This window comes from Microcaecilia unicolor, chromosome 9 (genome assembly GCF_901765095.1).
Source record: "Microcaecilia unicolor chromosome 9, aMicUni1.1, whole genome shotgun sequence".
NCBI lineage: Eukaryota > Metazoa > Chordata > Amphibia > Gymnophiona > Siphonopidae > Microcaecilia > Microcaecilia unicolor.
In genome coordinates this window covers 84,673,891-84,698,639 of record NC_044039.1, presented here as the reverse complement: position 1 = coordinate 84,698,639, position 24,749 = coordinate 84,673,891, and the positions used below count along the sequence as shown (strand labels likewise).

The 24,749-nt window shown below is 40.2% G+C and overlaps 1 protein-coding gene across 5 annotated transcripts in view; it reads left to right on the top strand.

Annotated features, from left to right (window-relative positions):
* Nucleotides 1–24,749, top strand: part of PPFIBP1 (PPFIA binding protein 1) — a 351,944-nt gene that overhangs the window by 178,537 nt on the left and 148,658 nt on the right. For all 5 annotated transcript variants that reach the window (XM_030215475.1, XM_030215474.1, XM_030215476.1 and 2 more), the window contains exon 4: nt 24,659–24,745. In XM_030215475.1, the coding sequence (XP_030071335.1) occupies nt 24,659–24,745 (87 nt within the window). The remainder of the gene's footprint in view (nt 1–24,658; nt 24,746–24,749) is intronic.

Genomic DNA, 24,749 nt, shown 5'->3' with positions numbered 1-24,749 from the left:
CTAGAACAGCTTAGACTTTTTACAGGCGGACCAAGCATAGGCGGGCCCTTATTTCTAATGATCTTTTGGCTATTATTTTCAATAGCGTTTACTATTGTTTTGGGTCAAAGGTCTAGATAGCCTCCCCTGTCTCCTGCTTTATCTAACCTCCTTGCCTGTTGCCTTCATCCTCCCTCCTGGAGTCCAGCACCGCTTTGTTGCCCCCCCCTTGAGTCCAGTGCCGCTTTGTTTCCCCCCCCCCCCCCCCCCGAGTGTAGCACCACTTTGTGTATCTCTCTCCCCCCCCCCCCGGGACCGTCGAACCTGCTTTGTTTAACAGCCCCTGCAGCAATAGCATGCTGCCAGAGCTGCCATCAAATCCTTCCCTGTACCGCGTCTCACTGTAGCTCAGACACTTACTGTCTGCGCGAGGGTGGGACTCATGACGCAAGCAAAGGGAAGGATCATCCGATGCCGGGCTCAATCAAGCAGTTTGTTGCTGGGGAGAGAAGCGTGCTCTGGAACGGTACGGTGAGGTGGGAGTGGAGAAAATGCAAATGGAAAAAAAAATGTGCCAGTCCTGCTGGACGCCGGTTCAAAACTGCATAGGCACATTTTTTTAAAGAATCTGTTTGGGGGAGCGACCGCTCCTCCTGTGCCCCCCCCCCCCCAACTACACCACTGTATTGTGCATTTGGCTGGAATATTACTTAATTTTAGTCTGTGTTAGATTGCCTTTTTTTTTTTTTTTTTTAAATTTCCATGCTGCTATTCATGTTGAGGGTGTAGTGTGAGAGCACTGAGGTACCACAGCACTCTTATTCTCAGAGCTTGAGCATTCCTCCTCCATAAGATCATTCCAAAGGATACCGATTAGAGGGCCTCCATTCAAAAGGTTTCATCATCATGATTTGAAAGTGGAACCAGTCTTTCAGCTATCGTGCTATGGCTTACTTCTGGGTGGAGAAAGGTCACCTGAAAAGAGAGCCTCACCTTGGTGCAGCAGGAAGTACTCCAGTAGCCACTTCAGAAGAAAGCCACAGCACAATGGCTGAAAAACCAGTTCCATTTATGTAGACAGCACAATTCAAACAACCACAGTGATCATGACACCAGCCACAGAAGCCTAAGAAAACATTTGGAGATTGTGCAACACCAGGAGTTACATTTGGTCTGGCCGTGCTAGGTTTGAGCTATAGACATGCTGGGCATATGGTTATGCTTTTCACAGGATACCAATGACTCCAGAGACTGGGGCAACTGCATTGAACAAAAACAAACTTTATTGCAGACTTGACACAGATCTGTGTTTCAGCCACAGGCCTGCCTCAGGAGTCTAAAAAACATATAAAGATCATAAATATACATAAAAAGATGATATAAAATAATAAATAAATCTTAAACGATTATACTATCAATGAATCTGTACTGAAAATAAATTAAATAAAACTGCTTCAACAAAAACAGGAGTCTATCAAATAAAATATAAAATATTAAAAATATAAAAGGCAAATCTTAAGACGTATGCACAAATTTAAAACAATATCTAATCTAAAAAATATTGCATTGAAAATGCAGCATGATATGACAAAGGGAATCAAAAATATAAAAGGTAAGACTTGACATTTGCACAAATCCAAAAATGTATTACAGTAAAAATGCAGTATGATATAACGAAGAAAATTGCCAGATATCTTGCAGAATCAAATAAAGTGAAATCAAATAAAAATAAAATAAAGCGGGAAGGAAGGATAAAAGAACACTGACAATGTGCACTAGAATGTAAAGGACGAAGGTGTACCTGAGATACCACTGTTGTATGTGTTCTGGTTGATACAAACACAATTGTTAGAAGTTTATGTTAAATCTCAGAGGGGGAGCTACCAGAACTACTACTACTACTATTTAGCATTTCTATAGCGCTACAAAGCTTACGCAGCACTGCACAAACATAGAAGAAAGATAGTCCCTGCTCAAAGAGCTTACAATCTAGTAGACAAAAAATAAAGCAAACAAATCAATTAATGTGTAGAGGAAAGAGGAGAGGAGGGTAGGTGGAGGCGAGAGGATACAAGTGGTTACGAGTCAAAAGCAATGTTAAAGAGGTGGGCTTTCAATCTAGATTTAAAGATGGTCAAGGATGGGGCAAGACGTAGGGGCTCAGGAAGTCTATTCCAGGCATAGGGCGCAGCAAGACAGAAGGAGCGAAGTCTGGAGTTGGCAGTAGCGGAGAAGGGAACAGATAAGAAGGATTTATCCAGGGAATGGAGTGCATGGGAAGGGGTGTAGGGAAGGACGAGTGTGGAGAGATACTGGGGAGCAGCAGAGTGAGTACATTTATAGGTTAGTAGAAGAAGTTTGAACAGGATGCAAAAACGGATAGGGAGCCAGTGAAGCGACTTGAGGAGAGGGGTAGTATGAGTAAAGCGACCCTGGTGGAAGACGAGACGGGCAGCAGAGTTTTGAACCGATTGGAGAGGGAAGAGGTAACTAAGTGGGAGCCCAGCAAGAAGCAGATTGCAGTAGTCCAAACGAGAGGTGACAAGGGTGTGGATGAGGGTTTTGGTAGAGTGCTCAGACAAGAGGTGGTTTACTAAATTCAGTGTTGCAGCTAGATTAGATGAGACGGGCCTAGGATATTTATTTATTTATTTATTTTACACTTTTATCCTGCACTTTTCCACTAAAAGCAGGTTCAATGCGGCTTACACAGTAGTGGATAATACAGAATTTTTATATAAGGTAAGAAATTAAGTATAATATGGATGGGTAGGTAGAGATAGGCGATAGAGAGGGGGTAAGGTGGGAGATAAAGTCTGGGTCAGTGTCGTTGTCTCATTGGTATATGTTAGGTAGATGGGTTCATAAGATTAATCTGGGTCTTTTGGGTAGGCTTGCTTGAATAAATGGGTTTTTAGTGCTTTCCTGAATGGTAGATGGTCATAGATTGCTCGGATAGGTCTAGGGAGTGCGTTCCAGAGTTGGCTGCTCAGGAAGGAGAAATTGGATCCATAATAAGTTTTGTACTTGAGACCTTTACAGTTGGGGTAGTGCAGGTTGAGGCAATTTTGCAAGGATACAGACATGTTTCTTGCTGGGAGGTCGACCAGATTTATCATATAGTCCTGAGATTCGCCGTGTAATATCTTGTGGATTAAAGTGTGGGCTTTGAAGTTGATGCGCTCTTTGATGGGGAGCCAATGTAATTTTGCATGAAGAGGAGTTGCACTCTCAAAGCGTGATTTGCCAAAGATGAGTCTCGTATTTTGGGCAGTCTGAAGTTTTTTCAGGATGTGGGCTTTGCAGCCTAAGAAAATACTGTTACAATAATCAATGTGGGTAAGTACCGTGGATTGCACCAAGTTCTGGAATGTTTTCAGGGGTAAATATGGTTTTACGCGTTTCAATATCCACATCATTGTGAACATTTTCTTTGTGGTGGATGTTGCGTGGTTCTCGAGGGAGAGGTGGTTGACTAGTGTCACTCCAAGGATTTTCAGGTTGTCAGAAATGGGGATTGTAGTGCTGGAGGTGGTGAGATTGGATGGGGAGAGTGCGGAGTGCTGCGATGAGAGGATTAGGCATTGAGTTTTTTCTTTGTTCAATTTCATCCTAAAGGCGTTGGCCCAGGAGGATAAGATGTTCATGCCCGTAGATATTCTGTCAGAGATTTCTGTTAGATTTGATTTGAAGGGAATGAATATGGTAACATCATCAGCATAAATGAAAGGGTTTAGACCATGTCTGAACAGGGCTTTAGCTAGTGGGATCATCATTAGGTTGAAGAGTATCAGTGGTAAAGGGGATCCTTGAGGTACACCGCAGATTGGTGACCAAGGGGGTGAGATATCAGTGGGTGATTTAATTTGGTAGGATCTTGAGGTGATGAATCCTTTTATCCAGTTAACAATATTACCGCCGATTCCAAGTTTGTCCAGTAGTTTGGTTAGTATGTTGTGATCTACCATGTCAAATGCACTGGATAAGTCGAATTATAGAAGGAGGATGTTGTTTCCAAATGCAATTTCTTGTTTGAATTTGGATATTAGGGTGAGTAGGACAGTTTGTGATGTGGGCTGGGCGGAAACCCGATTGTGACTCATGTAGAATGTAGAATATTTGTATATAGTCGTTGATTTGAGAGGTCGCCCTGTTTTTCATCAGTTTGATTAGTAGGGGAATGGAGGCGACGGGACGGTAGTTAGTGACGTCATTCGCTGGATATGGATTGGAGCATCATCTGGACATTAGTACAGTTTCATGACTACACTTGATCAGTGCTAACTGGTACAACCATAATCGTGGAAGTGAGGGGTGGAGGAAAGTAAGGATGGGGGGGGGGGGGGGGTGGTGGAGAAAATTTAAAAACCATTGAGGACATAACCAATTCACTTGGCATACGGCAGCTGTATATCCTTTCATTGTTATTGAATTGAATGAATATGTACTACAAGCTGTTATTTTTTTCTCTTTCAATAAAAATGTTGAAACATAAAAATAAAGCGGAGAGAGTATGAAATGCATGTGATGTGACCTAAAGAAGATCAATTCTTGTATAGCCAGACGGCTAACCATTATTATCTGATTTTAAAATACAGGTACTATGCATAGGATCACCCTAAAAATAACACTAAAATAAGCCGTCACTTAATAGAACTTGTATATCGGTGCTTGAATCCATGTGTAATATATTTCAAGGACAACTGTATACTAAAGGTTAAGAAACAAACCTTTGATAGTCTGTATTTGGATGTGGAGTCCTGGTATAAGAGGGGGTCTGGAAAAAAGGAGACATGTTGGCAATGTGGAAAAAGCTAAAATAGTGTGTTTGTTTGGAGGACTATTTATTCTGGACATAGGAATCAGATGACTATATATAAAATAATAAATGAATATCAATAAGGCAATATCCTTTTGAGATGTAAACACCATTACGATACAGTGAAAGAAGGCACCTCCTGTTGTAATCTTTATAAACGGAGAAATATACCGCCATATTCACTGCATTATTTATATATAAAAAACAGGGATGCCAAATTATATGAACATATAGACGTCATCATTAAGCTAAGAGTGAAAAAAAATAATTGCACGACGTCACAGTCTTGCTGAAAGCATACATTATCGCAACCAAATCACAACCTCTCTGCGGTCTTACATTAGGGAGGGTAGAATATGGTAACCACATGGTATCAGACATCGGGATCAGAACGGCATTTTAAACCGGGCGGTCCGGGTGTAAAAGGTTTCAAAATCAAGAAACTGTGTGAAAATAAAATGAAACGGCATGCCCTGTTGCAGTGCATAAATGAGCAAAACAAACATACCTTAAAAAAGACCTTTGTGCTTTGAGATGAAGAGCAGAGCTTAGCGAAGCTTGTATCTGTAAGTTGGAAGCAAATGGTATATGCGAACAGAGACAACAGTTAAATAGTGTAAAATGGCGCCAAACACGACTGGAAATGAGGTCACAGATATGATAAAATGACACCAAATAGCATCTCCATGGTCCCGAGCACCTTGGATTAATAGTACTCATGGTTCAAAAACAGGAGATCGATCATATGCACATCCTAATCATATGTCATATCTATATCCAAATATATAGATCTGTGTCGAGTCTGCAATAAAGTTTGTTTTTTGTTCAACGCAGTTGTCCCAGTCTCTGGAGTCATTGGTCCACTTCCCACTTTTTCTTTGTGCATGCCCTACTTGGGATTTTGTTGTTCATCCACCTAGGTGGATTGCCTATTCCCATTTCACAGGATACCACCATAATATCTGTCCTAAAATTAACATGATATTTGAATCAACCCCCTAACCCAATTCCTAGCAACTTCTGCAGTTAATCATGATGTCTCTTTCCCTCCAGCATTCTCCTTACGTAAGCTTAATCAAGTCATTGCATGACTTACTTTAACTGAACATCTCATCACTGAATGTTGGTTCCCATACTAGTTGTATACGCTTGAGCTGACCAGTGAGTGCCAGTGCTGGCCTTAGATGGAGCTATAGCATGACGGATTGGACTTTTATCTTACTTGGGAGCAAGTGAGCGTGGCTGACTCTAGTTGAAGGAATATGGTTCTCCATGGACAGTGATCATCTAGCCACACAGCTGAAGTGACTCCCTGGTGATGTCACCGACTCAGCATTTGTATAGCACAGTAAACTCAAATAGAGCTCTTTGCGTATGTCCCTGCCTTTCCGCCACTTTCACCTCAGTTTTATTTCTTCTGTGGTTGTGACAGGACCCACGCTGCCATTTAGTCTCTTAAAGATTTATGTATTTGAATTTTACTTTCAGTTTTTAGTTAATTACTTTTACATTTTGACAGTCATAGAAAATTTCATTTATCGGTACTTTTATTTACAATGTCACCATCCTCACAACGTCTGCTTACGTTGTTTAGGCAAACAGCTGGATACAGTTGATTGCCCTGCCTACAGAATTATGTCTCAAAAGACTGAAAATCAGAGCAATAAAACTTGATATATATCTTTGTGCTTCCTGTTCAGTGATTTCAACTGCAAGCTCTCCTACAAAGTGTTCCGCATCAAATCGCTCTACTTAGGCATCAACTTCATATTCTACAGTGGACCAAACAATACCTGCTGTCCCCCTTACCTCGGTGTCTGGGGATCAGGTTCTCCAGTTCCTGCTCTCCCCCTTGTTTCAGTGCCCAGGGATCAGATGTCTGCTTTTGCAGCAGCACAGACTTTGCTGGAGACAGAGCCATTTTAGCCTAATGGTTAGAGCACCTGCCTGTGAACCTCACTTTGTGGGTTCAAGTCCTGCTGTCAGCTCCTATAAAGAGTCCTCCTCAATGCCAAAAACAAACTGTTATCTTTGAAGAGACCTCGATGCCGACATTACATTTGAGTTTTGTGCACGTTTGGTGCCCTGCCAACTCTCAAAGTAGATAGGTATGACTCCGCCTCAGATGTGCATGGATGTCAGGAGTCAACAAGGAGCTCTTGGTGCCGAACCCATGATGCCACAATCAAGCTCAATTGCCACGTTCAATGGCAAAACTTATGATGTAGCATCTACAGTATATTTTTACCTTGCTCTCTGGTGCAGTGCTGCTGGGAGGTTCTAAATCAACTTGTAATGATGGATAGCACTTCAGTGAGGCATTGCTGTCTTCATAGGTGCCAGACTTGTGGGTGATTGAGCACCCCCAATATTGCACAAATACCCTTACTTTGTCCAAAGAATGATGGTTTGTTATGGGTTTAACACCTCACTCCTTCTGAAACATTGGCGATTATGACCGTCTTCTGCAGTTAACATGCATGACTCCTGCATAGTGGTGCCAAGACATTGAGAGGAAATAAACCAGGTAGTTTTTACCACGTGCTTCCATTACTTCTACAGGTATTATATGTATCTATTTGGTGCCGGTCTTGGCTTTGACTTAATTCTTGACACTGATACCAACTTGGGAATCTTTAATATTCATAAGCCTGACTATCGGCACTGATGTTTTTTAAAATAACAAACTTCCGCTAGGGACACTTACCCTAGTTGTCCAATCAGATATGTTTTTTATCGGACTTTAGCCTACTCCTACTGCCTCTCTCTATATTTTTCATAGTTCTGAGATACAAATTTTCTTCTATTAACTTCAACTGCTCACTCAGCTCATTCAGAAGCATCAGCAGCGGTAGTATGAAAGAATACCTAATACTTAACGCAGTCCGTTCAGAGACTGAGCAGACTTTGGTAATTTGGCTGTTCAAGTTTTTCTGTCATCTCTCAACTTTCCAGTATCATTGGGGAAGGCTCCTGTTTCCTTCTAAGCAGGATTCTTTCTTCTAGTAGAAATCTTGCTTGACTAGAAAAGACCAAATGGAGAATCAAGCAGATCCCTCTTATTCTAAACTTTTTACCATAGGGGTCTGGTTGTTTCCACTTCCTAACTTCTCAATTGAATATAAAGGATACTCAGCGTGCAGTAATAAAGTATCTAAACCTTATCAGTGAATCTCTACCACTACCAACTGATGGTATACTATAAGATTAAAATCTCTCTCTCTCTCTCTCTCTATCTATCTATCTATCTATATATCTATCTATATATATATATATATCTCTCTCAATATGGCCAAAATTAGTCTGACTACCCACAGTCTACATACTACATATTTTGTTCATGATACCTTTTTAAAGTATGATATACAACATTTATCTACTACTACTCTGGTGATGACAATGCGTAAATTGACCAAGACTGTTCAGATTATTTGCCTAGTGAACCCCTTCAGTCTATCCACTACATGAGTGAACATATTCTCCATCAATCCATTGAAGAATTTCCAGAAGCATCTAAACTTTCTTCCTGTTGGTTTGCCACAATTTTGAACATAGTTCCAAACTATTTAATTTGCTCAGATAAAGATAGCTATGACAGTATGGTTTGAGCACCCTCTCTGGTGCTATCAATCACCCTTCTATCCTACCTTCAACCATTTGCATTGTATCTATTGCCAACAGATTGGAAACTACTCTATGTAAGAGGGAATCTTTCTTTCCAATTAAATCACAAATGCCGTCAGTTTTTCATAATTCTGTTATAATAGTACATCGTATAGATGTGTAGGTGTCAAAAACAAAACCAGCAAAAGTGATGCAAAGAATGCATACCATTCAAGGGAATACTGCATTTCATGCCACATATTTCCTCACACCATAGAGGAAAGAGGAGTTTTCTGTACGTTTTTCAATCACTGAAAACATAACATAAAAATTCCTACCATCCTTCCATTATGACAGTGCAGTCTAATGTTCCTGCCCCTGATTTACAGCATATATCTCCTCATTTTTCGATTCATCAGGTATCGAAGCACTTATTTTTCCTTTATATTGGATACAATACAGTATCATTGCTGGTAATTCCATTCAATCTAACTTCAACAGTGTAGTCATAGCAGTATACCACCTTCATAGGAGTGAACCAGTACTATTTTTGTATTCCACTATTTAGTTAATTCTACACCAAATATCAGGAGATATGTTTCATGTATTGCACATTATTGGAAACTAACATTCAGCAGCTCCTATCGTCACTTTGTTACCTATGGAGCAATTACCATTCTTAACAGTGCAAACTATTATCTTGCTTGCGCTACGTATTTAAACTGTTACATTCCAAATACCACGGTTTTTCTCCCGTTATTCCACCACATGGTGACAACACTCCATGTTTTCCCTTAACCTGATTTTCACATAAAACAGTTGTACTAGTACCTAATGGATTTGTGGTCACATCTCTATCAGCTGGTGACAAAGAAGATATCAGTTACTCTTCACCTTAGTTCATCACTTCGGTTCTGGGCTGTCCAACAAAATCTTATGGTAGGAGCACCCTTTTAACCTTTCTCCTCCTTATTACTATCAAAAGCGGCTTCTGGCAAGACTGAAGAGTGTATCTAGCGCACCATATGTTTCTGGTTAATAAGATGGGGAAAGAGCATGTGCAGAGCATCAATCTTTTGGAACGGTGACCCATTCAATTAGCTCTGGGTAGTTTTTTTTTTGTACAGTACTTTGCCAAGACACCTCATTTCATGCAGACCAATAATCAGATTGCCATGCACTTTATTTACAAGCAGACAAGTACAAGCTTGTAACTATTGCGCAAGAAACCAATTTGCATTTGAATCACTTTGTCCCCAATTCCAATATCATAGTACCTTGTCTCCCTCTGAGCCTCATTGACTCCCCCTCTTGAGCCTCTCCCAGATCTACGGAGCAAGAATTTTTCAATCTCACACGTGATCTATCAAGGCCATATTTTTTCCCTGTCCTATCCTAAGAGTAGGAATTAACAGTTGTGTTCTGTTAGTATTCTCACTCATCATCACAAATATTGCTCAAGGTGACCAATTCAAAATGAAGTAGGACTTGACCTTTAACAAATCCACTGGAATCAAGACCTTCGGTATTCATCTCTTCCAGTGCATCTCATAGTACTTTACAACAGATGAAATTGGATTCAGCTCACATCATACTAGCCCAAGCACTCATGAATTATGATCGTTCACTACATGGCTGTTCATCCACTACTTTTATTGTTGAAAGACCCAGTTTTCAACATACAAATTCAAGGCCACCTTCTGTACCTTGAGTCCTTGATTGTAGTAGTCTGGCATCCGTGTCCTTTCCATTGAAATGTGAACACTTTTCTGCATGTGTTTCGGAGTTCTTCTTGTGTCTGCCAGACACTCCATGAACAGGTCATTTATACTTAACAGATTATCTTTTTCAACAATACAACTACGTCTTGTTCTGGTATCCATTTCTCAAACATTCTATAATGAAACTTTTTTTTCAAGAGTTTGCTATATTTTCACCCACATTTTCAATCACTTTTGTTTGTGAAGAATCTGGTGCAAACAGTTCTCATAATCCTGTATGCACCTATCCAATAGGCATGACCTAGCTTTTTGAGCTAAATCTGTTTCCTTTTTCTCATTCCCATCACATCAGCATAATGTATTGCTAAAATTCAGACACCGATTCACTATGAACTCTTTTTCTTAATATCTTGCTAAAGAAGGTGCTGATTTGGCCGCACCTGAGATTCCTCCTTCAGAGGCTATCTTTGTTCCATGTCAGTCAATCTTTTATTCCACCAATTTTTCTTTTGTTTCTACACATTATTAAACATGAGCTCTGATTAGATTACTTGGTCTATACCTGTGGACTATGAATTTATTATACCAGTACATGATATTAGACCCATCTTATATATATATATATATATATATATTTGTATCTTTGACTAATGCACTTCATCTCAACTTTTCTCTAGAGATCCTTAATCTAGAGAAGTAGCTGCAGATATTCATTTTCACTATCAGCAAACAACTTAATTTCATTCTACACAGATTCCTCAAGTTCTTGCACAACATTTTGGCTTCGTTATACTCATTTACGAAACACTTTTACATGGATACTGCTTTCTTATCATATTCTGTTTTTTTTGGTCAGGTTATTTATTGTCTTTTCTATGAGGCGCCAACGTTCCTCCTCCTCATCCACTTCCAGGCAACAGTCCTACTATAATTATATTTTCATATGTTTCGTATTCTTGTATGGACTGTTCCCTTTTATAGCTTGGGAGTCTTCAGCTGTCCGACTAGATGATCGCTGTCCACTAGATGATCGCTGTCCATGGAGAAAGAATAGTTACTTACCTGTAACAGTGGTTTTCCATGGACAGTAGATTATGTAACCACACAGACCTACCCTCCCACCCAGTTTGTCAGCTTTTTCATTAACTGAGACGAGAGGGCTGAGTGTGCGGTGTATATATAGTGCCTATCAGTGGCAGGAAGGCAGGGACATGCACAGAGAGCTTTATTTGAGTTTTCTGTGCTATACAAAGGCCAGATCGGTGACATCACCAGAGAGTTGCTTCAGCTGTATGGCTAGATCTACTGTCCATGGAGAACCACCGTTACAGGTAAGTAACTATTCTTTTGTGAAACAAACATGGGTTTCCTGCATAACAGTAGGAAATGCTTTCACTGGACCTTCACACTGACTGACCCCTTAAAATACCAGGTGTTTTAAAATTGTTTTTAGTACCTGCAGGGTAACCAGTCTATAAAGGAATTGGTCTGTTGTTTTCAAGGCTGCTATCACTCTGTGGTATCCTGGCTTGTAATTATGAAGAATTTTGTTTTGATATTGTGGAATGTGGTAGCTCAAGGGCTCAAATTCCTGTTGGTAAAGTTGTTAGCTTAGTAGAAGAAAAAAGGCAAAATATTTAACACCTTTATTTCTGGAATCTGTAATAGTTATCCTGTAGTATGAGGGCTCTCAACCCAGTCCTCAGGACTTACACAGCCAGTCTGGTTATCAGGATATTCACAATGAATATACATGAGCTAAATTTGTATATGCTTCTTCCACTGTATGCAGATCTATTTCATGCATATTCATGAAAAGCTGACTGAGAGTGTGTAAATGAGGACTGGGGTGAGAACCACTACTATAGAACTAATCTACAATACAAAGACCGCTTGTCATGATGTGAACGGTTCCTTGAGTTCAGATCTTTTCACTGTGGTGTGCTGGAGGAGCAATCTGTGTCACAATCAGCTGTTCATTATGCGCATTTGCTGAGTAGGATACACTGAAAAGTTAATTCACAACTGGATCATAAAAAACCCAAAATGTTTGATTCTCGATACAGAAGAAGGGGAATGGTAGAGGGAGAGAGACATGGTGATTAACTGCAGGAATTGCTGGGAATTCAGGCAGGGGACCTTAGTAAAGAAAAACTTGTAAATAACTCATATTGTGGAGGTGATTTTTGGTTATATTTGTAAGTAAAACCATTTAACATATATGTAGATCAGTATTGCAAATAAGAGTTCACACTAGCAGAGAATCATCCCTACTTATTAGCTTTGACACTGAGAAAGCTTTTGAGAGGATCAGCTGGGATTTTATGTTTAAGTACGATGGAGATATGGCATTGGGGGACTGTTTGTGGATGAAATTCGGGTTTATATCATCCACCTAAGGCTATGGTGACTGTCAATGGAGTCCCTTCTGAACCTTTTCAACTTTACAGAGGTACCAGACAGGGCTGTACCTGGTCTCTTCCACTATTTGCGTTGACCCTGGATCCCTTAATTATGGAAATTCTAGCTAATCCAGAAATTACTGGGGTTGCTCTAAGCCATACTGTGTTTAAAAGCTCCATGACCTGTTGGTGCATCTGTCTCACCCAGTGCTTTTGAGAAAGTTTTCCTGAATTTGGGGCATTTTCCGGCATTAAACTCAACATGGATAAATCGAAGGATCTAGCATCGTCTCCTTTTCAGAGTCAATAGATGGGTGCCTTTCCTTTTGAAATGGGCTACTATGGGCTTCAAATATCTAGGCATATATCTTCCAGCGAATCCAGTGGGTTTTGTATCTGTCGCTGATTTCTTTGAGGCTGGTGCTCTGAAATCCTTTCCTACCCATGCTCTGGGCCTTCCATCTACTGACTATTATGCATATTTCCAAGCTTCCCACTATACTAAGGCCCTTTGGAGTTCTTGCTCTAAGGGGCTTTTGGATAAGCTGGACAGTTCCTTTGCTGTAATTCGGAACCCTCAGATATCTGTGTCAGGCCTCTACAAGTTATTTGAAAAAGTAGTCCCTCCACAGCCCTATGATCTTATTGTAGTCAAATGGAATATTGAATTGAGGGTTCAGTTTTAAAAGGGGTGGATATGCATGTTGCTATAACTCTAATTCCTACCAGGATTCACACTGCCACTTAACAGGAATGCCAATTTCGCATACTTACAAGAGGCTATTTTTCTCAGAAACAAGCATTTTATGCTGGTTGTGTAATTTCTCCACTCTGAAATGTGGTGTTTTTGATAATACTGTCTCGTGCATTTTGGCATTGCTAATTGGTATGAAGATTCTGGAACAAACTCAACATTTCTGGAGTGCCTTTTGGAGAAGACCATTGTACTATCGCCTCTGGCAATTGTGTTAGTTAAATTGAAACACTGTGGCCCACTGGGAGTATATGTTTTATAAAGGTAGTGTTAAGTAGGAAATGTATTCTACAAAATTGGACTTTAGGCCACTGGCCCACTTTTTGGCCCTGGAAAAGTCTTTTTCACAAATTAATGGTGATGGAATCACGTGATGCCTGTTTGACAAGCGAAATGTAAAATAAAAATGCTTTTGGTCAATTTGGGACCCATATATTCAATAACCAGCCTGATTACATAGCCTTATTCTTCACAAACTGAATTTGTGATTACCTTCTGTACAACTGTATATGTTTGGACACCACCAATTTGACCTGAGGGTGGGGATAAGATATATTGTATCTTGGTATCTATATTTTCATGGTAGAGAGTTGGAAGAAGCCAAGCTGTCTTCATACTTTGCTAGTGTTGCTCCTCATGATTTTCTTATATTATCCCTTTGGCTGTCTGCTTTGTCATTATGTACTAAAAATGAATAAAAACTTTAATCAAAAAAATTAGTTCAAACTAAACAGATTTAGTGCACATTAACCTATATTAAAAAAAAAGTGATTTTTAGATAGCGTGCTCCTTATGGATGGAGGCAGCATGCATGGATTTGAATGGAAGGTCTTCTGGGCATGGTTTGGGTGGACCTTAAGAGTATGCATGTATGTGGTGTCGTGGAAATACATGAATACTTTTAAAACATTTTTATATTTCCGTCTGCTCTGAGTTGTGCATATGTTTGTTTATGTTTGGATCTGGGTTTTGAAGGAGTGATTAAGGAGGAAACTGCTCTTACCTCTCACTTCTTACATATACAAAGTCTACAGGATTATTATTATTATTATTTTATAAAATGGATGTGTTCTGCTGTATGTGCCAGCAAATATGCTTATTTTTTTCCATGGCTTATATGTATTCTACAAGCGTCCCTGGGTTCAGTAAGACTTCTGTAGACTACATGTGAATTTTGAATTCTGACATGTTAATTTCCAACTAATCCAACATATAAAATAGGACTGCTTGTATGTTTAATATGCTTCAGAAGGTAACTTTCACCCTGTAGGATGCACAGTTTCTTGCTATAACAAAGACAGGGCAAGTTATCTGCAATAGTTAAGGATTCTAGTGGTTTATAGATGAGTTAATGAAGCTCCCTTTGAAAGGCTAAGGAGGCCTCAGATGCCCTCAAGGCATTTCATTTTTTTTAAAATCATTTATCATTTTTCATTTTACAAGGGTCACTTGAAAACAGTAATACAGAGATGACTGTAAATTATTCAATATTAGAAGAAAACAGTCTCAACTAGATAAATGGATTATATACAATCTTTCTTTTTCTTAGACCACAAAATAAATAGGGAGAGTGAAACAGGACAAGGAGATCAATTAAACAGTAAACAAAGAAAACGTGGTATTAACCTGATTATCCCCAGTTATTATTTATCTAAATCATTATTCCACATTGATCTGGTTGGCTTCTTCAAACCCAAGACGGTGTATAGTCAGTTAATTTAGTTGGAAACATACATGGAGGGGCATAATCGAACGCAAATGCCTATCTCCATGGGCATCTATGTCCGAAAATGGGTACGTGAAGAGGCGGGACAGACCGTATTTTCGAAAAAATGGACGTTTTTCAGCTGGATGTTTTTTTTTTTTTTTAGCGATAATGGAAGCTAAAAACGCCCAGCTCAAAAACGTCCTAATCCGAGCCATTTGGTCATGGGAGAGGCCACGATTCGTAGTACATTCGCCCCCCTGACATGCCAGGACACCAACTGGGCACCCTAGAGGTCAGTGCGGTGGACTTCAGACAACACTCCCACATGCATAGCTCCCTTACCAAGGGTGCTGAGCACCCAACCCCCCTCCCCCAAAGCACACTACCCACAAATGTACAACACTACCATAGCTCTTACGGGTGAAGGGGGTACCTACATGTGGGTACAGTGGGTTTTGGAGGCCTCCCATTTACCAGCACAAGTGTTACAGGTAGGGGGGATGGGTCTGGGTCCACCTGGCTGAAGTGCACTGCGGTACCCACTAAAAGTGCTCCAGGGACCTGCATACATGCAGGCCCCTAGGACTTGTTGCTGCTATATAATATTGGCACACCAGTTGACACCTGAAGACTAATCTCTCCGAAAATGTCCTTTATTGGAATAAGCACGCTTACTCACAGTTAACTGCAGATCTGAGGTTGTGCCCCACTGGCAACGAGTCTCCCTGGTACTGAGATTAGCAGTAGGTCAGAGCTGGCAGAATGCTGTACAATGCCCTCTTTCAGCCACATTCAAGGTAAGAACTAAGTTCTGTAACGTGGCTAACACGTGAAAGGGATCTAAAACTGGCTTACAAAAACAGCCACTACCTCATGGACTACCTGAAACAAAACAGGGCATACTCTGTCCCAGTAAGCAGGGGGAAAAGCACCATGGGAGTAGAGCCTACCAACTACCAACATCGTGAGCATTTAACACAAGCTAGTGGAATCACGGAGCCCAATACCCTACACCCACGACAATGCATTACTGATGTGACTCTGCAGTGCGCATAACAGAAAAGGTGTCACACTCACCCGAGAGCCACATCAGAACCATGGAAAGGCTGTCACAGGATAGAACACATTCTGCTGTCATGGAGGTGGGTACGGCATTTGAGGCTGGCATACAGGCTGGAAAAAAAGTTTTTAAAGTGGGGTTTTTTTGGTGGGGGGGGGGGGGGGTTAGTGACCACTGGGGGAGTCCGGGGAGGTCATTCCCAATTCCCTCCAATGGTCATCTGGTCAGTTGGGGCACTTTTTTGGGACTTTGTGAAAACAAAAGGTCCACAAAAAGTGACCCAAAATCGCGGTAAAAACGCCTTTTTTTTCGATTATCAGCTAAAGACGCCCATCTCTCCTCGGCCGATAACCACGCCCCAGTTCCGCCTTCACCACGCCTCCGACACGCCCCGTCAACTTTACCCGTTTCCGCGACGGATTGCAGTTGGAAACGCCCAAAATCGGCTTTCGATTATACCGATTTGGGCGCCCACGGGAGAAAGACGCCCATCTCCCGATTTGGGTTGCAATATAGGCGTTTTCCTCTTTCGATTATAAGCAGGTTATTGTCCAATATTAGTGGAAATAATACACCTGATTTCATTTTAAGGCATTTCATTTTTAATATAATTCAACAAATCTGTTATTACTCATTACTTAGGTCCTGGGTGGTCAACTTTCCACACACCAAGATCTAAGAACAAAACACATAGCAGAGAACCTCTGCCTTCTTCCCAGTACCGAATGGGCCAGTCACTCTCAACCTCCTTCTCATCTACAACAGCCTGTCTACCTCTGTTCTTCTATCTTGGCCTCACCAGTCTCTGATGGCTTTGAGTTTGTTTCAACTATAAATCATCCCACCTTAACACCAGCTGTCTATCTCAAACAGACCCCCATCCCATCAGTTTCATAGTCTCTTCTATACACTTTTCATGAACCTTGGCTTGCCTGGCCCTTTCCTTGCTCCCGTAACCACTAGGCCAGTGCTTCCAAATCTTTTTGTATGACCCCCCCTCGTCCCTTTCGGAGGTACAGAATAACAGTGTACTTATAGAGAGCTCACCTAGTTGTGATCCCAAAAGCAAATTTTGTGACATCTTTTGGGACACTGTGCACTAGACTGCTTAAAGCTGATATAGTGAACTATCTACAGTATATGATCCAAGGTTGTGGTGTTAGAGGAATTATGATGGAAACCCGGCAGCCCTAAAGCAAATTGTCCTGGGGTTACTGAGTTGCTGTCATGGTTCCAGTATAAAACCCCTCTGTCCCTACCCCCTTTTCTCCCAAATTCCCCTTTTTCCCCCCAGCCCACCTGCCTGTTATCTATTAAGCAACCAGTTCTGTTGACCTCTTTGGCATGCTGGCATGTCCTTCAGGCCTGTGAGTAATAGCGATGTCCTTGCAGAAAGCAGACTAGAACCAGGCAGGACGCCAGGTTGCAATAGGAATTGGCATGGGGAGCAGGACCATCAGGTGAGGTAACAGTGAGATTTTGGACAGCAGCTTAAGACTGAGTCACAGGACTCGGGGAAACAGTGGCAGGCAGTGGGCTAGGTCTTGGGTAAGACTGCAGGACTGGACGATAACACAGCAGTGGTGGGTGGCAGATAGCTGCGGCATGCAAACAGCTTCTGCAGATTTAAGCATGTGCATCATCCTCTCTAGCCTTATTCAAATCCCTCCTAAAAGCTCTGCTGCTTTTAAATCTTAACCCATTATATTGCTGTTCATGTCAATTACAGGAATATACTAGATTCCGCAAAATCCTCAAATCGTTCCTATTCAAACAAACCCTCACAAAGAACAACCATATCTCAAACAATTATTACCTGAATTGATTATTACTGTATTTACCATTAACTTTCTCTTTGCTTCATGTACAATATCTCATTTCATAATAGATGTTCTAAATGTTAAACATCCATAGCTATCCCAGTATTGTAAAATTGGATTCTTACAACAAATTACTTTCTTATACGTTATTCTTTATGTATCCAATACTGTTTATTGTAAGCCACATTGAACTCAAACTTCTTTGGGATAATATTTATTTATTTATTTAAAAGCATTTATATCCCACATTTTCCCCACTGGATGCAGGTTCAATGTGGCTTACATAAGCTAGATCAGGAATACAGTACTAATGGCATATTAAACAGTACAAACAGTAAATTAATGGGATATAAATGTCATGAATAATACTAATTATCTTTGTTTCCTATAATTAATGACATTCTTTAAGTCTCACATGTGTTCTGTTTGTTTTATAAGCTCCATGGAGCAGGAAGTCCCTCTTCCATAGAAACCCTTAATATATAGCATGATTATGATTTTGTTCACTAAAATTCATACATATTTCTGAAGTTCTCCCAAGTCCCAAATGAAGTGAAATATATTACATAGATATTTTAGTATTTCTCATTCTTAAATAAACAAAAAGCAAAAGTTTTAAATGTGGTAGATTGAGTTTTCTGTCCTAGGATGGAGTTTTCATAACTCGGTGAACAGTTCTTGATGGATATGAAAAAAATTGGCAGTTTCATATCCAATGGACGGAAATGGGAGGCCATTCCTAAGATGTGTTCGTACAAGTTTCAGTAAAGAGTTTGCATTCCTGAAGCCATGACAGTAGCATTGGTAAACATTTCTTTCAAAAGCAGGAGTAACAGTCTAAGTCTGGTGCCCATTGTTAAAGCTGGACTGAGCTCTCGGATGGAGAGCATCTAGCTGCCTGGGCGCTTTCAACAATTTGATGAAGAGACTCAGGTTTGCACTCTGAATTGGTGAACAACATGAACAGTATCCATGATATTCATAAACATGTATGGTTGAAGAAGGTAGGAATCTGTCATTTATTAAGAAAACAAATATGGCTGTTTCTTTTTCATGGTACTGAACTTTGCTTGTTTGTACGTCACTATAAACTGTATACTTTATAGTATAGCAGACTCTTTTCAACCATAAATAGCAATCCTTTTGTTTAAGGGCAGAGTTTGATTTTGAAGCTCTTTTGCTTTCAGCCTGCAAGTTCGACTTGTAAAAGGTTTTTCACACCATTTAAAAAAAATCGGATCTAGTAATATTAGATATCTGATTACTTTTTTCTAAGTTTTTTGCCTTCCCTGATTTGCAGATTTCCTTACCTTGTGTTTTATAATGGAAGATTTTAGAACTGGAAGTTACATAGGGGCCCTTTCACAAAGCCACGCGAGGGCTAATGTTCAGGTAGCGCACGCCAAATCACTACTTCCTAGGTAGCACGTGCGCCTGGCGGTAAGTCCATGTTTGGTGCATTCCGAATCCCGCAGTAGAAAATATTTTTCAGTTTTCTACCACAGGGGTGCTCCCAATGGTAATCAGCAACGTGGCCATGTTGTCGCATGCTGCATGGTTACCGCATGAGCCCTTACCGCTAAGTCAATGGCTGGCGGTAAGTGCTCAGGTCATAAATAGGCGCGTACTAGTTTTAATTTTTGTGCACACCCATTTCCTGGCCCATTAAAAAAACAAAATGGCCTTTTTTCCAGCCTCAGTATAAAGTGGCCCAGCGCATGTCTAAAAGATGCGCCCACAGTACTGCAGGTCACTTTTTACCGCAGCTTTGTAAAAGAACCCCTTCGGAAACATTAGACAATAAAAAAAATATAATTGCAGAGCTTTAATGTATCTGGAGAAGAATGTTAGGTTTTCTGGACTTGTGTAGCATGTAGGAGCCAACTTTTCAAAATGTTTGGGAGGTGGTAAACCCAGAGGAAATTACTCCTCCCTGTACACAGTCAAGGAATTTGCTCAACATTGGGGGTTCTCAAGCACCTACAGAGCTGGCTCCTATGTCGTAGCACCCAAGTATCTAAAGAATAAAGAAATGTATGTTAGCACTATTTGAAAAATTCAGTCCCTTTCTGAAGGCAAATTTCAAAGCCTTTTTAATGGATCAAATGCTGTTTTAAATGTGGTAGTGGAGTGTTTGAAAATTGTGCACTTCCCCTGCAGGTGAAGTATTAACACTGTTCAGCTCATGCATTTAACCCACACTAAGCAAATGCATTCCAAGGAGCAGGGATAGCAGCAACATGCATAAATTTATTTTGTATTTTCAGAAGTACATGTAGCATTTTCAGTGGTTTATATCCTCCACAGAAAAAGTAGTTGCAGGTGCCTGCAGACACTTAATGTGGCCAGCACTAGTGTCAGCGCATGGGTTTTCTATGTTCTGCGGTGGTAAAATGGCCGCCTTGCCATATTTGTTTTGTAATGGTCAAGCGCTAACTTCCCCATTAGCGTGTGGCCATTGCTGCAGGAGTCCTTACTGCCACCTCTTTAGGAGACGGTAAGGGCTCCTGTGCTAATCGGGTACTGTGCGGTATTGTGCCCAGGTTGCTCAGTTAGCACAGGCATGCCTACTCTCCGCCCATGGGCACGCCTCCCACTCTGGAGAGAACAGCAAAATTTAAATGTTAAAGGGTAATAAGGAGGCCTGTGGGGATCTTCTGATAGCATGGCATCCACTCTGGACAATTCGCTTGCACCTCTCACTTGGGAAATCTGAACAAAAACAAATGGAATAAACTGTAAACTACACTCATAATTTTAATCTCAGATACAATAATTTATGGGCTGTTATTAAGAAGAATATTTAATGTTAATGCAATATATTTAAAAAAAAAAATCAATAATATTGCAATACTAAATTCGATAATATTTTGTCTACCAGCAAAATTTGTACTATGGCCTGATCTAAAAGCCATATCAACCTGGATCTAGAATCAGTTGCATCTACATATAATTCTGTAGCTCCAGCTTAATGGTTCTTCCCAACAATTTAACTAAGAAAGAGAGTCTTGGAATAGGAGGATGACTTTTCTACAGGCACCTGGATCCATTGATGGCAGCTTTAAAATTAGGCATATATGCATTCCCTTCTGTTGGGCGAATATTGTGCTTCAAAGATGAAGGAACCAGTCCCTCCAACAGAGGCCAACACATTCAAGAAAGGATCAACTACTTCCATAAGTAGTTTCTAATGTCCTATCAGGCATTGATCCATAGAGCTGCTGGTAGAATTTATTGCTTCAATCATTTTTTCCATAGATTCACTCAGGAATTCTATATAACAATGCCATCCATCTGAGGGACACCTATTATGTTAGCTTCTCACTTCTTTGTCAAATTACAAATCATTATAAATAAATCCAAGGTAAAATATTGAGGCTGTAAATCAGTAGTCTTCACAAATTGTTTTTTTTTAAACTGGGGCCACTGTAGATCCAAATGAGCTGAAGGAGGGCTTCCAAATATCTTCCTGTGTGGGGCTTCAACACTACTGACCAGTGTGTGTGAATGACATCCATACCTTCCAGCCCCCCTTCAAACGTTTCATTGGGTGGGTCCTCAAGGCGAGTATTTCCAAATGCATTCTTCTGTTGAAAAGCATATGGCTCTTCCCCTCCACTTCTCTCTTTCTATCACAAACTTGGGTAGAGAGCCTGAGAGTAGCAAAAAAAAAACCAACCCAACCCAGAATGATGGAGACCACCATGGGCCCCCAGATCTTGCATTGAACAGTGCTCTAAATCATGATATTTAATAGTAAAGTCTGGAACATACAGTAATCACTGGGCTATGGTAAAAAGTTTTCATGGTTAGTTGATTGGCTGTCATTGTCTTTGCTAAGAGAGAAAGCCTTTCATATTACTACTAATCATTTCTATAGCGCTAATAGATGTACGCAGCGCTGTACACTTTTATGCAGGCACTTTCTCTGTCCCTAGAGGGCTCACAGTCTATGTTTTTGTACCAGGGACAATGGAGGGTTAAGTGACTTGCTCAAGGTCACAAGGACCTGCAGTGGGAATCTAACCCAGGCTGCCAAACTCAAAGCCCATTTCACTAATCATTAGGCTACTCCTTTGCTCCTGTGCCTGTGCAACTGTAGGAATCCTTTGAGCAACTAGTATTTACAGTCCCTAGCACAGGGATATTAATGGTTTGATCATGCACATCTGTCAGAAGCATTAATGGAATCTTTTGGGACAATAGTGAGGATCATTGAAAGAACTTGTGAAGGATCAGCTAGCACTGTAACAGTAACTTCAAGAGAAGTGAAGCCAGGAGTATAGTGAGGGATGGTGAAACACCATAAAGAATTGAAAAGAATGTTCATATTTTCTCGTTCAGAATATTCCCAGCTGTTCCAGGTCAGCATTTGAATGTGGATTTTAGAAGCTGTTTCTGAAGATTACTTCAAACTGTGTGAGGCATGGATGCTATATACATGAGAAGCACTTTCCATATCCCCACTGATGTGCTGTATTATGTTTGGAATAACTGTCTGTGGTGACTGTGATTTTAAAAACTAACAGCTGTCAATTTTGCACTTGAATAGTAGAGCCTGACACGAGAACATCCCCTCCCCCAATGAATCTGAACTCTGCTACCTAATACCCTTTAGAGCCAGAGGTTTACACACTATTATGATCGTAACATAAGAATTGCCATACTAGGTCATACCAAAGGTCCGTCACAATAACGGGAAGGAACAACTTTTTAATTAAAGATGAGAAAGATCAAAACTACTACACAATGTTAAATTCTCATCTAAAAAGCATAAATACCGTTCTATAAAAACACTTGAAAGTCTCTTTCCCCCTTATGAAAATTATGTATAAGTATGTGCTCATATGTTTTCAATCAGAGATGCCAAGATCTTCAAGAGTTGTCCATGCTTTTAATCACAGCACAAGATGGGCTGTGATTAAAAGCCTGGACAACTCTTGAAGATCTTTGCATCTCTGATTGTCCTAAGAAAACATATGAGCACGTACTTATACACAATTTTCATAAGTATAAGGGGGAAAGAAACTTTCAAGTGTTTTTGTAGAACGGTATTTATGCTTTATAGATGAGAATGTAACATACCAAAGGTCCACCAAACCCACAAGTATCTAGCAGGATCCTACTTACTCCCCCCCCCCCCCCAAACCCCATCCACAAAGATATAAGCTGTGACTTTCCCCAGGTCTAATTTAACAACCATTTATGGACGACTTTGAAGAATTTCAGCAACATTTTTTAAAACCCAGCCTAAATACCAACTGCTTTTTCACATAATCGGACAATAAGTTCTAGAGCTTGTCTGTTAAGCAAGTCTAGGGATGTGCATTCATTTGGAGCATGTAAACTATGAGCAACATTTCCTGAGTTCTACCATGTTGATTTGAGTCCAAAATGATAGGGGGAAAACCTGGAATTGTGGTATTTTTCCTGCATCATAAATAGTGTACAGTCTCCATGAATAGTGTTCACTGTGAAGAGCACACAGCGTATCTGCTCTCTTATATCATTGCCCTCAAAATAAAATGAAAATACTTTTTGGGCTGCACGTTTCTAATAGTTTTCCTGTGTGTTAAATGTACTACTTTGTATCGTCATGGCATGTCCTCTGATTTTTGCACCTTTTAAAAGAGTAAACCATCGATTCACATTAACCCATTCCACTCCACTCAGGATTTTATAGATCTCTCTCATATCCCCCCTCAGCTGTCTCTTCTCCAGGCTGAGAACTCTAAGCTCTTTAGCCTATCCTCATATGAGTCTTTCCATTCCCTTTATCATTTTGGTCATCCTTCTGTAATTCCATTGTATCTTTCCTTTTTTGAGGTACAGCAAACAGAATGGCACACACCTCAAGGTGTGGTTGCATTAAGGCATTATGATATTGTTTCATTCTCTATTTCTTGATAATTCCTAACTTTATTATCCTTTTTTGGCTGCCACTGCACACTGCCAGCATGTAGAGTAGGAGCATCAATTTCATCAACCTGCAGAAGGCTCTGTGTTCAGCAGAACCTTCTGTAAAATACTTGGGCAAATGTGAATATTCTTTTGTCCCACATACAGTAGAGCTCATAGGCAAAATTGGGCTTAAAGAGAGAGAGATCTTGTAAACTCAGATGGTTTTTATTCTTTTACTGTTGAATTTACATATTTAAAGGAATTTATTTTTCTTTGAAGAATCAGCTTTTTCTTTTCCCTGGTATTTACAAGTCTAAACACTATAAAACCTGCCTGATCAAATAAGGTTGGTAGGGGAAACAAAATTTCTCTGTGGAAAATGTTTGCTAAAGATGTGCAAACTAAAAGCAGCACACTTAAGACCTCATTTACTTGGAGAAGTAAACCAAGCATAGGAGGAAAGAACTAGGTTATTGTTAATGTTTTGTTCCACTTGGAAGTAAGAAAATTTGTATCCACTAATGTTCTTACTAAAAAGAAAAGTTGTATCACAGTAAGTACAGTTCTAAGTCCTACTGCCTTTCTTAGAGATAAAGTTGGACGTGTCAGTAGGTTCCATCACACATTTCCTTTTGAATGAACCAGTTCTTTGTTTAGCCCAATCATATTTTTTTACTCATCTCAGCTGTTTGCTACAGTGGGAATACTCAATGGCCGTATTGTTCCATTTTGCTATACCATAGTAATGAGGTCATCTTCCAGCCTTGTTTTTTTTAACTGTTAAAAGAATACTGAAGTAAATCTACTCAAAAACTCAAGACATGTCTAGATGTCTTTTCACAAATCTCTTCCACTGCTTACATGTTTCCACTTCTTTTCTTTGCCCCCCAGACAAATGGCCATATTTCTGGCAGTGGAGATTTGTACCAAGAGAGGCTTTTACGTTTGGAGAATGATAAGGAGTCTCTTGTCCTGCAGGTAA